Consider the following 12,823-nt stretch of genomic DNA (forward strand, 5'->3'; position numbering starts at 1 on the left):
AAGGAAACAAAGCAGAGATACAAAACAGAGGTAAATTACCGTGTGGAGTTGACAGCAATATCGTGACCCTCTTTGTTTGCCATTGTGAGGACTTCAAAGAGCTGAACAAGAACCGTAGGCAGAAACTTGATGATGACCTGAGTCTCTACTGCATGCAGGCACTTAGACAGGAAAGAGGAGACAATGGTGGTACCAGTTAATATGAAACGTTTTTATAAAAAATTTAAATCGTTTAAAATGTAATGATGATGCCATCACATAACATGTTTAAACTGTAATGTGAACTTTACATATTTTTGTTACTTATTGATCTCACTTTCTCAACTTTTTTCTCTAGCAACTTGCCTGATTTTGTAAAGGGGTGGTGCAACGGTGTTTCATGCATTCTGACTTCTTTACGATGTTAAACGTGCTGGCTTCTCATGCTTGACATGGTCAACTTGTAAAAAAAAAACGAGTTGGACGTATGATGTAGTATTTCTGTGCTCGATACAGTCCCCTAATGTTTGTATAGGTTTCGGAAAGTTTTTTTAAACATAAAATTCCGTTTTGTAACAACTTTTTTTAGTCCCTTATTGAAAAGCACTTCACTTGACGTCACGCAGTTATAAATCAAGCGCGTCGTCTTCCCTTTTAAAATGACCATTTTAGATGTGTCTCTCCGTGCAGCATGAGGTGCGCAGTTTTAAAGTCAGACGTGTCTCTTCATGCAGCGCGAGGTGCGCAGTTTGAAAGTCAGACATGTCTCTCCGTATGGAAAGCCAGGAGGGTCAAAAACGCGCGAATTTTAACACGTCAACAACACGTACTCTACGCTATGGAAAGCCAGGAGGGTCAAAAACGCGCGAATTTTAACACGTCAACAACGCGTAGAGTACGTGTTGTTTGCGCGCAGAGTATGTGTAGTTTACTCGTGAAAAATCGACGCGTATTTGACGCGTAAACAACACGTATTCTATGCGCAAACAATGCGTTCTCGACGCGTGACGTCAGACGTCAATTTCGCGTGTTTTTGAGCCATCCGGCCACTTGACCAGTTTGAACGTGTAAGCGTGATGAGTTCCTATTGGCTGCTGAGCGGTAGGGTTAAACCATTACTGTAGGCCTAGGGTGTTGCCTTCCATTTCTAGACTCTTTGCCATCACAATGCATGTAAGATGCGAAAGTTCCACTTATCTATTTGTGCTTGATGGCCAGTGAAAGTCCTCACCACAACAAGCTATTAGATATAGACTTTAATAATCTTATTTGTTTTCTAATTTTCTCGCAATTGAGATTGATTGTTTTAGCAGAGACAGTAATTACTCAAAATACTTCTAGCAAATTCCAGCTTGAGTGGTTTAGGGGTAAAGGCAACGTACGACTCATCAGCCCGACTGGGGTTCGAATCTACCTCTTGCCAAACGTGTTATCTTCTTTTCCCTTCCCTCATCAGAATGAAAAGGCATATTTGTTGTAGCGCAAATTAAGGAAATGTTCCGAAAGTCGAAATAAAGTGCCTCACGGCTAATAAACAATGAAGCTTTTATCTGATAAAGTTACTGGTAGGTGTAGCAGGGAGCTAGGCTTTAACTGTCCCAAAGGCAGCATTCTTTTGTAACAAAGAAGTTGCTAACGTTACAGGTGGAAGCTAAATACTGTGGGAAGGATTTAAGCACACTGCACGCTTGCTTTGAGTTCAATGATCTTGTTTGTTTTCTATTTGCTCTTTCTTGAGATTGATTGTTTTATCTATAGCTTGGCGATCTTATTCAAGCTTAGCCTGAGGCTTTTCTCTAGCTCATCTTTTACAAGACTTGCAAGAATACCATGACAGTTGTACTCAGTAAACATGATTTAATTTATAATACCTATATAGTATAGTATGTAGATACGTATGTGTCTGTATTTCATTGCTTTGTTTTTTCCTCTTTTTGTGTTGTACAGCTGCTTTGATACAACGCAATTTGTAAAAAGCGCAAATAAACATAAATTTGACTTGACTTAACTGTTTTCCTGCTTCTCTGTAGACTATAAAATAAAATACGACTAAAATAACGAAAAGTAAAAGGCTCTTGGCCCTCACTAGCTCCAGTGGCGTATGATTAGAGACGTCACATTGCTACGCAGCTTTTGTAGCAGATCGATAGGGGTTCGTATTCCCCTTTTGCCGAACGTGTTCTCCTTTTCCCATCACTCATCAGGTTGGAAAAGCATTTGTTTCAGCACAAGGACATGTTCAAAAGGTGTAAAACTCTTCTTGTGTTTTTATGCAAGAGAGGAGAGATCGATCTGCATTTTTATAAAGTAAACAGCTGATTTTACATTATAACACGGGTTTATGTTTTAGAGGGAAATCCCTAACAACATCTAAAATGTATAACTTGATGATATTTTACAGTTTTATTTAAGAAGTTGCGACGCTTTGATCACTTTGATTTCCCCTGAACAGCGGGAAGAATGCAGTCATCTTCGTCCATATATAGGACATCACTAGACAAAATAATCTAAATGATTTTATTTGCATACACGCACAATACCAGCAAAAGTTAGTGCTTTTGTAAAACAAGAAAAATGATGCCCGTTCTGCCGTCTCCATGACCTACCTGATCTCATTTATCAAAGGTACAATTAGGCCTTGCCTACTATTTAGGCAATCCAAAGTGTATACTCGGCACATATTTCTGTAGAACACTTGAAATGTCTACTTTCAAATAAAACAATTCAGATCCAAATTTGTATGTAAATATTTAAGATGGCTATCTGAGCAAAAAAGTTCAGAATTTACCTTATTGTCAGAAATAGAACTCCATTGGACACAGCATGGTGTTGCGTTTGTTATTTGTATCCGTTAGATTTTAGACGAAGAAATATTGTTGCAGTTAGAAAGAATAGGTTTAGGTTTTATCAGACTTGATGAAAATAAAGTAATGTTTTATAATAAAATTTTATTGAAATATAAGCTAAATAAATACGAATTTATACAGAAATCAGTTTTTCTTTTTAAAAATAAATTAAATAAATATTCAAAACTAATTGTCGCCTGAACACACAGAACACCTTGCGATAATTTTTAAGCGTACAAAAAGTACTGCTTTCATAAAATAAGCACATTTATCAATAATAGTCACAACAGCTAGCAGTGGTGTGGTTTTTAAAGTTTTAGAATGAAAAATGTTTTCATTAGTTTTCTTGAATATTAATCTGAACGAAAATAACCAGTATAAATAAAATTAGTTTCACACAGAATCTAATGTTTGCTCGGGTTTTCTATACATTCTGCAAAAGGTTTGTCTCTAATTTAAATTACAGAGGGATCAATAAATTCCTTCTCTAACGAAATTCAGAATTACAACATTTCTAATGTGTTAATATGAAAATATAATCCCCACATATTACCCGCACAAAAAAAGAAGAAAAAAAGCACATTGAGCGATGGTTAAACGGTGCACACCCAACACAGGGTTTTATGGCTATATGTATATTTTCTTGTCTCTGCCAAAATACAAATAGTCGAATTCATTTGTAGGCCTACGTCAAAATCAAAAAGTGTCGTGTTCCCGGTCTGATCCCCGGGCTTTGTTGTCTTTTTGTCAGTGTGCGTATGTTGTTGTGGCGAGCACACGGCTTTTAGTTTTGACAGCTCGCTATGTGCTCCATTTGTTGGCTATAATTGCTTCAGGTTTGTGCATTTTAATTCACAGAAATCCTACAAAATTTGTCGTCTCCCGAAAACCGTGTCCTTTTTTGTCACATCCATAACACATTTAAAATCTTGTGCATAGAATGACATTTTTCTGATGTTTAAACTCTAACAAGTGTTTACCGAAATAGGGTTCAGTAAAATGGTAACACTCTGAGCATTTTAATGTCACATCCATCAAGGAGTGAGATGTGCTGACATATAGGCTACAAGAGATAGGAATAGGTTATGACATTATCTGTGGGAAAAATATATACAGGTGCATCTCAATAAATTAGAATGTTGTGGAAAAGTTCATTTATTTCAGTAATTCAACTCAAATTGTGAAACTCATTTATTAAATAAATTCAATGCACACAGACTGAAGTAGTTTAAGTCTTTGGTTCTTTTAATTGTGATGATTTTGGCTCACTTTTAACAAAAACCCACCAATTCACTATCTCAACAAATTAGAATATTACATAAGATCAATAAAAAAAGGATATTTTAAACAGAAATGTCAGGCTTCTGAAAAGTATGTTCATTTCTATGCACTCAATACTTGGTTGGGCCTCCTTTTGCATGAATTACTGCATCAATGCGGCGTGGCATGGAGGCAATCAGCCTGTGGCACTGCTCAGGTGTAATGGAAGCCCAGGTTGCTTTGATAGCGGCCTTCAGGTCATCTGCATTGGGTCAGGTGTCTCTCATCTTCCTCTTGACAATACCCATAGATTCTCTATTGGGTTCAGGTCAGGCGGGTTTACTGGCCAATCAAGCACAGTACCACCATGGTCATTGAACCAGCTTTTGGTACCTTTGGCAGTGTGGGCAGGTGCCAAGTCCTGCTGGAAAATGAAATCAGCATCTCCATAAAGCTTGTCAGCAGAAGGAAGCATGAAGTGATCTAAAATGTCCTGGTAGATGGCTGAGTTGACTGTGGACTTCAGAAATGCTGATTTCATTTTCCAGCAGGACTTGGCATCTGCCCACACTGCCAAAGGTATTAAAAGCTGGTTCAATGACCATGGTGTTACTGTGCTTGATTGGCCAGCAAACCCGCCTGACCTGAACCCCATAGAGAATCTATGATGAAATACACCAGACCCAACAATGCAGATGACCTGAAGGCCGCTATCACAGCCACCTGGGCTTCCATTACACCTGAGCAGTGCCACAGGCTGATTGCCTCCATGCCACGCCACATCGATGCAGTAATTCATGCAAAAGGAGGCCCAACCGAGTATTGAGTACACATACAGTAAATGAACATACTTTCCAGAAGGCCAACAATTCACTAAAAATGTTTTTTTATTGGTCTTATGAAGTATTCCAATTTGTTGAGATAGTGAATTGGTGGGTTTTTGTTAAATGTGAGCCAAAATCATCACAATTAAAAGAACCAAAGACTTAAACTACTTCAGTCTGTGTGCATTAAATTTATTTAATACACGAGTTTCACAATTTGAGTTGAATTATTGAAATAAATGAACTTTTCCACGACATTCTAATTAATTGAGATGCACCTGTATATACTGCACCTGTGATGCACCTGAGATGCACCTGCATTGTTCTCTTCCACATCTCTCACAACATTCAAAAAACTACTTAAAACCCACCTCTTATGTGAATACTTGACAGACAGATGAAGGAAAAAAAAAAAACACTAACCCTCTCGCTTTCTCTCAACAGGTAGTGGTCTAGCTTTTGGTAAAACTAGTAACTTTGTATTGGCACCTATTGCACTATTGCTCCTGTATGACATATCGCTTATTGCTCCTTATACTCTTTGTAAGTCGCTTTGGATAAAAGCGTCTGCTAAATGACTAAATGTAAATGTAAATATACTGTACTTTTGAGCCTAAATGTTCTTGTACTTCATTTGAAGCATTGGCTAGAAGGCAACAGTTCAAAAGGATTGTGGCCAGGGTATGAACTCTGTGATGGCTTTTCCTGCCATTTTCAAGGACTACAAGGACGGGCAGGGGAGCAGCTGAGACAAACCAGACCGTTACTGAAGTGCACAGAACAACCCCTTGCAAGTCTCTAACTTTAGGTCCTGTGAGATGGTGGGGCTTTCCTGATTTCACCAAGTGAGAGATGTTGGCCCTGGGACAACATTTCAATCAACCAATCAGATTTGAGGGATTAGTTACACTTCATGTTAAGATTAAGCTAACCAAGGCTTTGTGCCTCTGCACCCTTATTATTCAGCTATCATTTCCCTCTGGTTTAAGGGATATGGTTATGGTTATAGAGTTTGGAGTGGGTGTAGACTTTTTTTTACAAAAGTGTTGTCAACAATGTTGCCATAACAACATCTCTTACTTGGCAAAATCTGTTCAAGCGAGATGGTGGAACCCAGTGACCTGAAGGACTCCACAGCAAAACAATTACAAAATATTGTGTGTTTTGGGCCATATTCGATTTAAATTGAATCTTTTAAAAAGGATAAGATATGCTCTGTCTCATACTTCTTCTCACTGGAAGCTGCTATCTCTGTGAGCTCTTGCTCTTCTCCTCTGGCCTGTTTTCCTTGAGCTCTGCTCTTGAGTTCTGCCCTTACTTCATTCTCTTCCTATTTACTTGAGCTTTGGGGTTCAGGCCACTAGGCCATGCTTCAAGGCTCTCTTTCTTCTTCTAGACTTTATTTGGACTTACATCCAATTTTTCACATTTAATTTATTTAAATGATTTTAAATGATTCATTGGTTAGTTTTAATATGAAATCACAATTATTTTATCTGTTAAACAAAAAAAACAAAAAAAACCCAATCCGAATCTGTGAGCGGCAGCAGGCAACCCCCTTGGCCTACTGTATTTATATACATATATATACACTGTATATATATATATATATATATATAAATACAGTAAGATTGTAGGATTTGTGAATTAAAATGCACAAACCTGAAGCAATAACCAACAAATGAAGCGCGACAAAAAGACAACAAAGCCCGGGAATCAGAACACGACTTTTTGATTTTGACGTACAAATGAATTCGACTATTTGTATTTTGGCAGAGACAAGAAAATATACACATAGCCAAACCCTGTGTTGGGTGTGCACCGTTTAACCATCGCTCAACTTGCTTTTTTTCTTGTTGTTTTTTTGTGCGGGTAATATGTGGGGATTATATTTTCATATTAACACATCAGAAATGTTGTAATTCTGAATTTCGTTAGAGAATGAATTTATTTATCCCTCAATAATTTAAATTAGAGACAAACCTTTTGCAGAACGTATAGAAAACCCGAGCAAACATTAGATTCTGTGTGAAACTAATTTTATTGAAACTGGTTATTTTCGCTCAGATTAATATTCAAGAAAACTAATGAAAACATTTTTCATTCTAAAACTTTAAAAACCACACCACTGCTAGCTGTTGTGACTATTATTGATAAATGTGCTTATCTTATGAAAGCAGTACTTTTTGTACGCTTAAAAATTATCGCAATGTGTTCTGTGTGTTCAGGCGACAATTAGTTTTGAATATTTATTTAATTTATTTTTAAAAAGAAAAACTGATTTCTGTATAAATTCGTATTTATTTAGCTTATATTTCAATAAAATTTTATTATAAAACATTACTTTATTTTCATCAAGTCTGATAAAACCTAAACCTATTCTTTCTAACTGCAACAATATTTCTTCATCTAAAATCTAACCGATACAAATAACAAACGCAACACCATGCTGTGTCCAATGGAGTTCTATTTCTGACAATAAGGTAAATTCTGAACTTTTTTGCTCATATAGCCATCTTAAATATTTACATACAAATTTGGATCTGAATTGTTTTATTTGAAAGTAGACATTTCAAGTGTTCTACAGAAATATGTGCCGAGTATACACTTTGGATTGCCTAAATAGTAGGCAAGGCCTAACAGGAAATTGTACCTTTGATAAATGAGATCAGGTAGGTCATGGAGACGGCAGAACGGGCATCATTTTTCTTGTTTTACAAAAGCACTAACTTTTGCTGGTATTGTGAGTGTATGCAAATAAAATCATTTAGATTATTTTGTCTAATGATGTCCTATATGGACGAAGATGACTGCATTCTTCCCGCTGTTCAGGGGAAATCAAAGTGATCAAAGCGTCGCAACTTCTTAAATAAAACTGTAAAATATCATCAAGTTATACATTTTATATGTTGTTAGGGATTTCCCTCTAAAACATAAACCTGTGTTATAATTTAAAATCAGCTGTTTACTTTATAAAAATGCTGGGCGATCTCTCCTCTCTTGCATAAAAACACATGAAGCGTTTTACACCTTTTGAACATGTCCTTGTGCTGAAACAAATGCCTTTCCAACCTGATGAGTGATGGGAAAAGGATAACGCGTTCGGCAAAAGGGGGATACGAACCCCTATTGATCTGCTACAAAAGCTGCGTAGCAATGGGACATCTCTAACCATACGCCACTGGAGCTAATGAGAGGTAAGAGCCTTTTAATTATTTAGTTTGTCAATGTTGCACTTGTACTTGTACTCTGTTTGAATAGACTTCGTTATTTTAGTTGTATTTTATTTTATAGTCTACAGAGAAGCAGGAAAGAAGTCAAGTCAAGTCAAATTTATGTTTATTTGCGCTTTTTACAAATTGCGTTGTATCAAAGCAGCTGTGCAACACAAAAAGAGGAAAAAACAAAGCAATGAAATACAGACACATACGTATCTACATACTATGTACACACATATATAGATATTATAAATTAAATTACGTTTACTGAGTACAAATTTCACGGTATTCTTGCAAGTCTTGCAAAAGATGAGCTAGAGAAAAGCCTCAGGCTAAGCTTGTATAAGATCGCCAAGCTATAGATAAAACAATCAATCTCAAGAAAGAGCAAATAGAAAACAAACAAGATCACTGAACTCAAAGCAAGCGTGCAGTGCGCTTAAAAATCCGTCCCACAGTATTTAGCTTCCACCTGTAACGTTAGCAGCTTCTTTGTTACAAACGAATGCTGCCTTTGGGACAGTTAAAGCCCTCCCTACTACACCTACCAGTAACTTTATCAGATAAAAGCTTCATTATTTATTAGCCGTGAGGCACTTTATTTCGACTTTCGGAACATTTCCTTAATTTGCGCTACAACAAATATGCCTTTTCATTCTGATGTGGGAAGGGAAAAGGAGATAACACGTTTGGCAAAAGGTAGATTCGAACTGCAATCGGGCTGATGAGTCGTACGCTGCCTTTACCCCTAAACCACTTAAGCTGGAACTTGCTTGAAGTATTCTGAGTACTTACTGTCTCTGCTTAAACAATCAATCTCAATTGCGAGAAAATTAGAAAACAAATAAGATTATTAAAGTCTATATCTAATAGCTTGTTGTGGTGAGGACTTTCACTGGCCATCAAGCACAAATAGATAAGTGGAACTGTTGCATCTTACATGCATTGTGGTGGCAAAGAGTCTAGAAATGGAAGGCAACCCCCTAGGCCTACAATAATGGTTTAACCCTACCGCTCAGCAGCCAATAGGAACTCATCACGCTTACACGTTCAAACTGGTCAAGTGGCCGGATGGCTCAAAAACACGCGAAATTGACGTCTGACGTCACGCGTCAAGAACGTGTTGTTTGCGCGTAGAGTACGTGTTGTTTGCGCGTAGAATACGTGTTGTTTACGCGTCAAATACGCGTCGATTTTTCACGCGCAAACAACACGTACTCTACGTGTTGCTGACGTGTTAAAATTCACGCGCTTTTGACCCTCCTGGCTTTCCATATCTCCGTGGTTGCGTCTCTCCGTGTATGGGGTGTGGTTTATGCATATGCATATGGGGTGTGATATGGGGTGTGATAACTGAACCTACTTTGCTAACTAAGCAGCCAATCGTGTCAATCGCCGCGTCTTTGCCATGCCTGCTGACCTACGCGTGGATAAGTGCCTGAATAACGTACGCGTGGATAAGCGCCTGGTTAACTTACGCGTGGATAAGCGCCTGAATAACGTACGTAAATTAAATTAATATTTAATTTACTAGCTCCATTGGGACATTACATAAAAGTTGGCAGTAACTATGGCTGAGATAAAGTTTAATGCAGTACAATTGGTTAAAAAATAAACCAGCTTTGTTTGGACTAGGCTGTTAAGCCAAAAGATTGTTTTTTAAAGATAATATATGTTATTTATATTAGTTGGAGCCATAAAAAATATTGTAATTTTAAATTCTGAAAAATATGTAATTATTGATTGTTATCATTGTGTAATGAATGCAGATGTGCAAGAAACAATTCTCTCTGCTTTCATTTTTTCCATACAGTGCATGCAACTATGTTAATAAAGTTTGTTAAGTATGTTGAAGATAGGCCCTAGCTATATATTTTTAAATACATACATGTTTAGTAATGGGGGCTTGTGCCCCAGTAGAGCTTTAGGTCTAGCAAAGCCCCTTTCTAATGTTATCAATAGTAATAATTTCCAGGCGCTTATCCACGCGCACGTTATTCAGGCGCTTATCCATGCGTACGTTATTCAGGCGCTTATCCACGCGTGCGTCAACCAGGCGCTTATCCACGCGTACGTTATTCAGGTGCTTATCCAGAATAATAAGTTAATGGTGAGTTAATGGTGGGTTCAATATCTTTCTTAATAAAAACACACAAAACTACAAAAAAAGTGCAATGACATTTGCCTATATTAAACACAGACCTTACAAAACGAATAATCACACCACACATCAAGGAAAAAAATTATAGTTAGATAGTTAGATAGACTATCTTACAATAAGATATTTTATTGTCGCAATTAAATGGAATCCCCTTATATTTCATTTAAAAATATGTTGGTGCGGTACATAAGATAAGTTGCAAACAAATAGATAAATAAGAAAGGAATACGAACAAAAACGTTATGTTAAATAAATAAATAGCCTAATAAACGAATAAGAAAGGAATACGAAACGAAAAACATTTATGTTAAACAAATGGCAAAGCACCGGGTTTTGAAAATTACAACAAAAATAAAATTTAAAACTTAACTGGCTTAACGTGAGAAGCTGCGTGAGGAGCTGCGTGACGTATGCGCCGTGAAGTCTGCAATAATGTTGTTTTAACAGTTATCATTCTTAAATTGAGTAATGCCCTTTTACCTGGTTTGTTTTATTTACTATTTAGCTACTGTTCCTTTCTGTTCTGAATGATGGAGTTTGTTATAGCTATATGTTATATTGTTCGTTCTATTGCTGTTAATTTGATTAATTATTGTTCTGATCTTATCAGTTACTGAATAATTTCTTAATTATTGAAAGCTCTAACAAAGCAAATTATTGCAAATAAAATAAGCAAATACATTTTTCTTATTAGGCTCAGGTTTCACAACTGTGACCAGTTTGTTTATACCATGTGTTTTAAGGCAAATTATAAAATTTAAGGAATATATGTACAATACAGTTAGGAATAACATATCTGGGCCAAAAATTGAATTTTTACCCTAAAATTAAACAGTACCCCAAGTAGTAAAATAGCCTAAAACATTTATATTGTAATGACATAAATCCTTAAAGACACAAAACAGAAAGTGCTTCAGTCATTATATGGACCTTCAATCAGGACACAGCGCGTTTACACTTGTTTTACATCAAGTGGCTTCCACATCTGGATATCTGAATGGATTTCTAGTTTCCCGCCCATTATTTTAAAAAGCCTGCAAATAAAAAATAGCCCCGGTGCAGGGAAAGATTTCACAGAACACGTAAAACGGGGAGGATGAACATGCTACGGACACTGGAAAGTATCCACGGCAGCCATGTTGAAATCTAGGCAGCGGTGGTAAGTAAACCACGGTCAGAATCAGATACAGACTACAATTGTTTGGACTTCCAAGCTGGAGTTATTAAAACGATTAATGATCTTATATGTGAACGTATAAGCAGACGATATGTGTCAAATTTCACAAGCTTTTGTACTTGACCACAATCTAAGGTCTAATAATAATAATCTAACAATAATAAGGGCAGTCGTGGCCAAATGTTAGAGAGTCGGACTCGTGACCAGAAGGTTGCCGGTTCGATCCTCAGGGCCGGCGGGTAACGACTGAGCCACCTTACCCCTACTTGCTCCCCGGGCGCTGCAGTGATAGCTGCCCACTGCTCCGGGTGTACGTGTGTTCACCACTTGCTGTGTGTGTGTTCACTACTCTCTGGATGGGTTAAATGCAGAGGTCACATTTCGGGTATGGGTCTGTCATGGCTCTGCTTCATTTAGTCATGTTCTTCTTGGTCCTGTAGCAGAGTCATGACAAAGCCTTTGGTTATGTGTGGAGAGAAACATATTATTGTCAATATGTTGACAATATTTGACAATAATATACGTTCTCTCCAGTATCCGGTCTCTGTTCCCGCCATCTCGTTTCCTCGTTATCTTTCCCTGAGTGTTTAATTACCCACACCTGCCCTGTGTTAATTATCCCTCGTTTGTCTTTCCTTTATATACCCTCTTGTTTCTTTGTCTTGTGTTGGTGGATTGCTTGTACGTTCTATGTAGTTCTGGCTGTTCGTGATGTTACCTTGTCTATTGGATTCCCTTGTCTTTTATGTCGTGCATGTCATTTAGTCTTAGTTGTTTGATGAATTGTTTTGTTTAATCCTGTTTCTTTGTTTTATCCCCAGCGTGGGAAGTTTTGTTTTAAAGTTCACCTCAGTTCTTTTGGCTTTTTCCCCATCGTGGGTTTTTTATTTTATAATAAAGTATTGTGTGTTCGCTACTGCTGCCTGCGCTTGGGTTCTTCTCCTGCCACAGTTCGTGACAGAGCGACAACAAAATTCAGATTTGCTTAATAGGACTAGGTGTTATAATCCCACTATTTCAGCACAGTTAAATTTACCAATTGACACGGTCTGGCAGAAAGAACCCAAATGCAGGCAGCAGTGAAGGGGTTAACACAACAAAGCTTTATTAAATGAACAAAACAAAAGGCCCACGATGGGGGTAAACCAAGACAAGACTAATACTGTAAGTAATAAAACAACAAGAAACAAAACACTTCCCTCGATGGGGCAAAATAAAACTAAACAAAACACGACACAACGTCAAGGCAGGATAACATAAAACAACTACTCGTACAAACTATGACACGACTGAGAACAAGAACATCCAAGGGCAAGGTAATCCACAGGGAGAGTACGACACGCATACAAGCACAAAGC

At 37.4% G+C, this 12,823-nt stretch overlaps 1 protein-coding gene across 1 annotated transcript in view; it reads right to left on the bottom strand.

Moving 5' to 3' along the window:
* Positions 1-12,823, bottom strand: part of dock11 (dedicator of cytokinesis 11) — a 162,538-nt gene that overhangs the window by 88,902 nt on the left and 60,813 nt on the right. Inside the window, exon 24 of the mRNA XM_057345621.1 lies at positions 40-161. Coding sequence (XP_057201604.1) covers positions 40-161 — 122 coding nt within the window. The remainder of the gene's footprint in view (positions 1-39; positions 162-12,823) is intronic.

The sequence above is a fragment of the Triplophysa rosa genome, linkage group LG1 (genome assembly GCF_024868665.1).
Source record: "Triplophysa rosa linkage group LG1, Trosa_1v2, whole genome shotgun sequence".
NCBI classification, from domain to species: Eukaryota; Metazoa; Chordata; class Actinopteri; order Cypriniformes; family Nemacheilidae; genus Triplophysa; species Triplophysa rosa.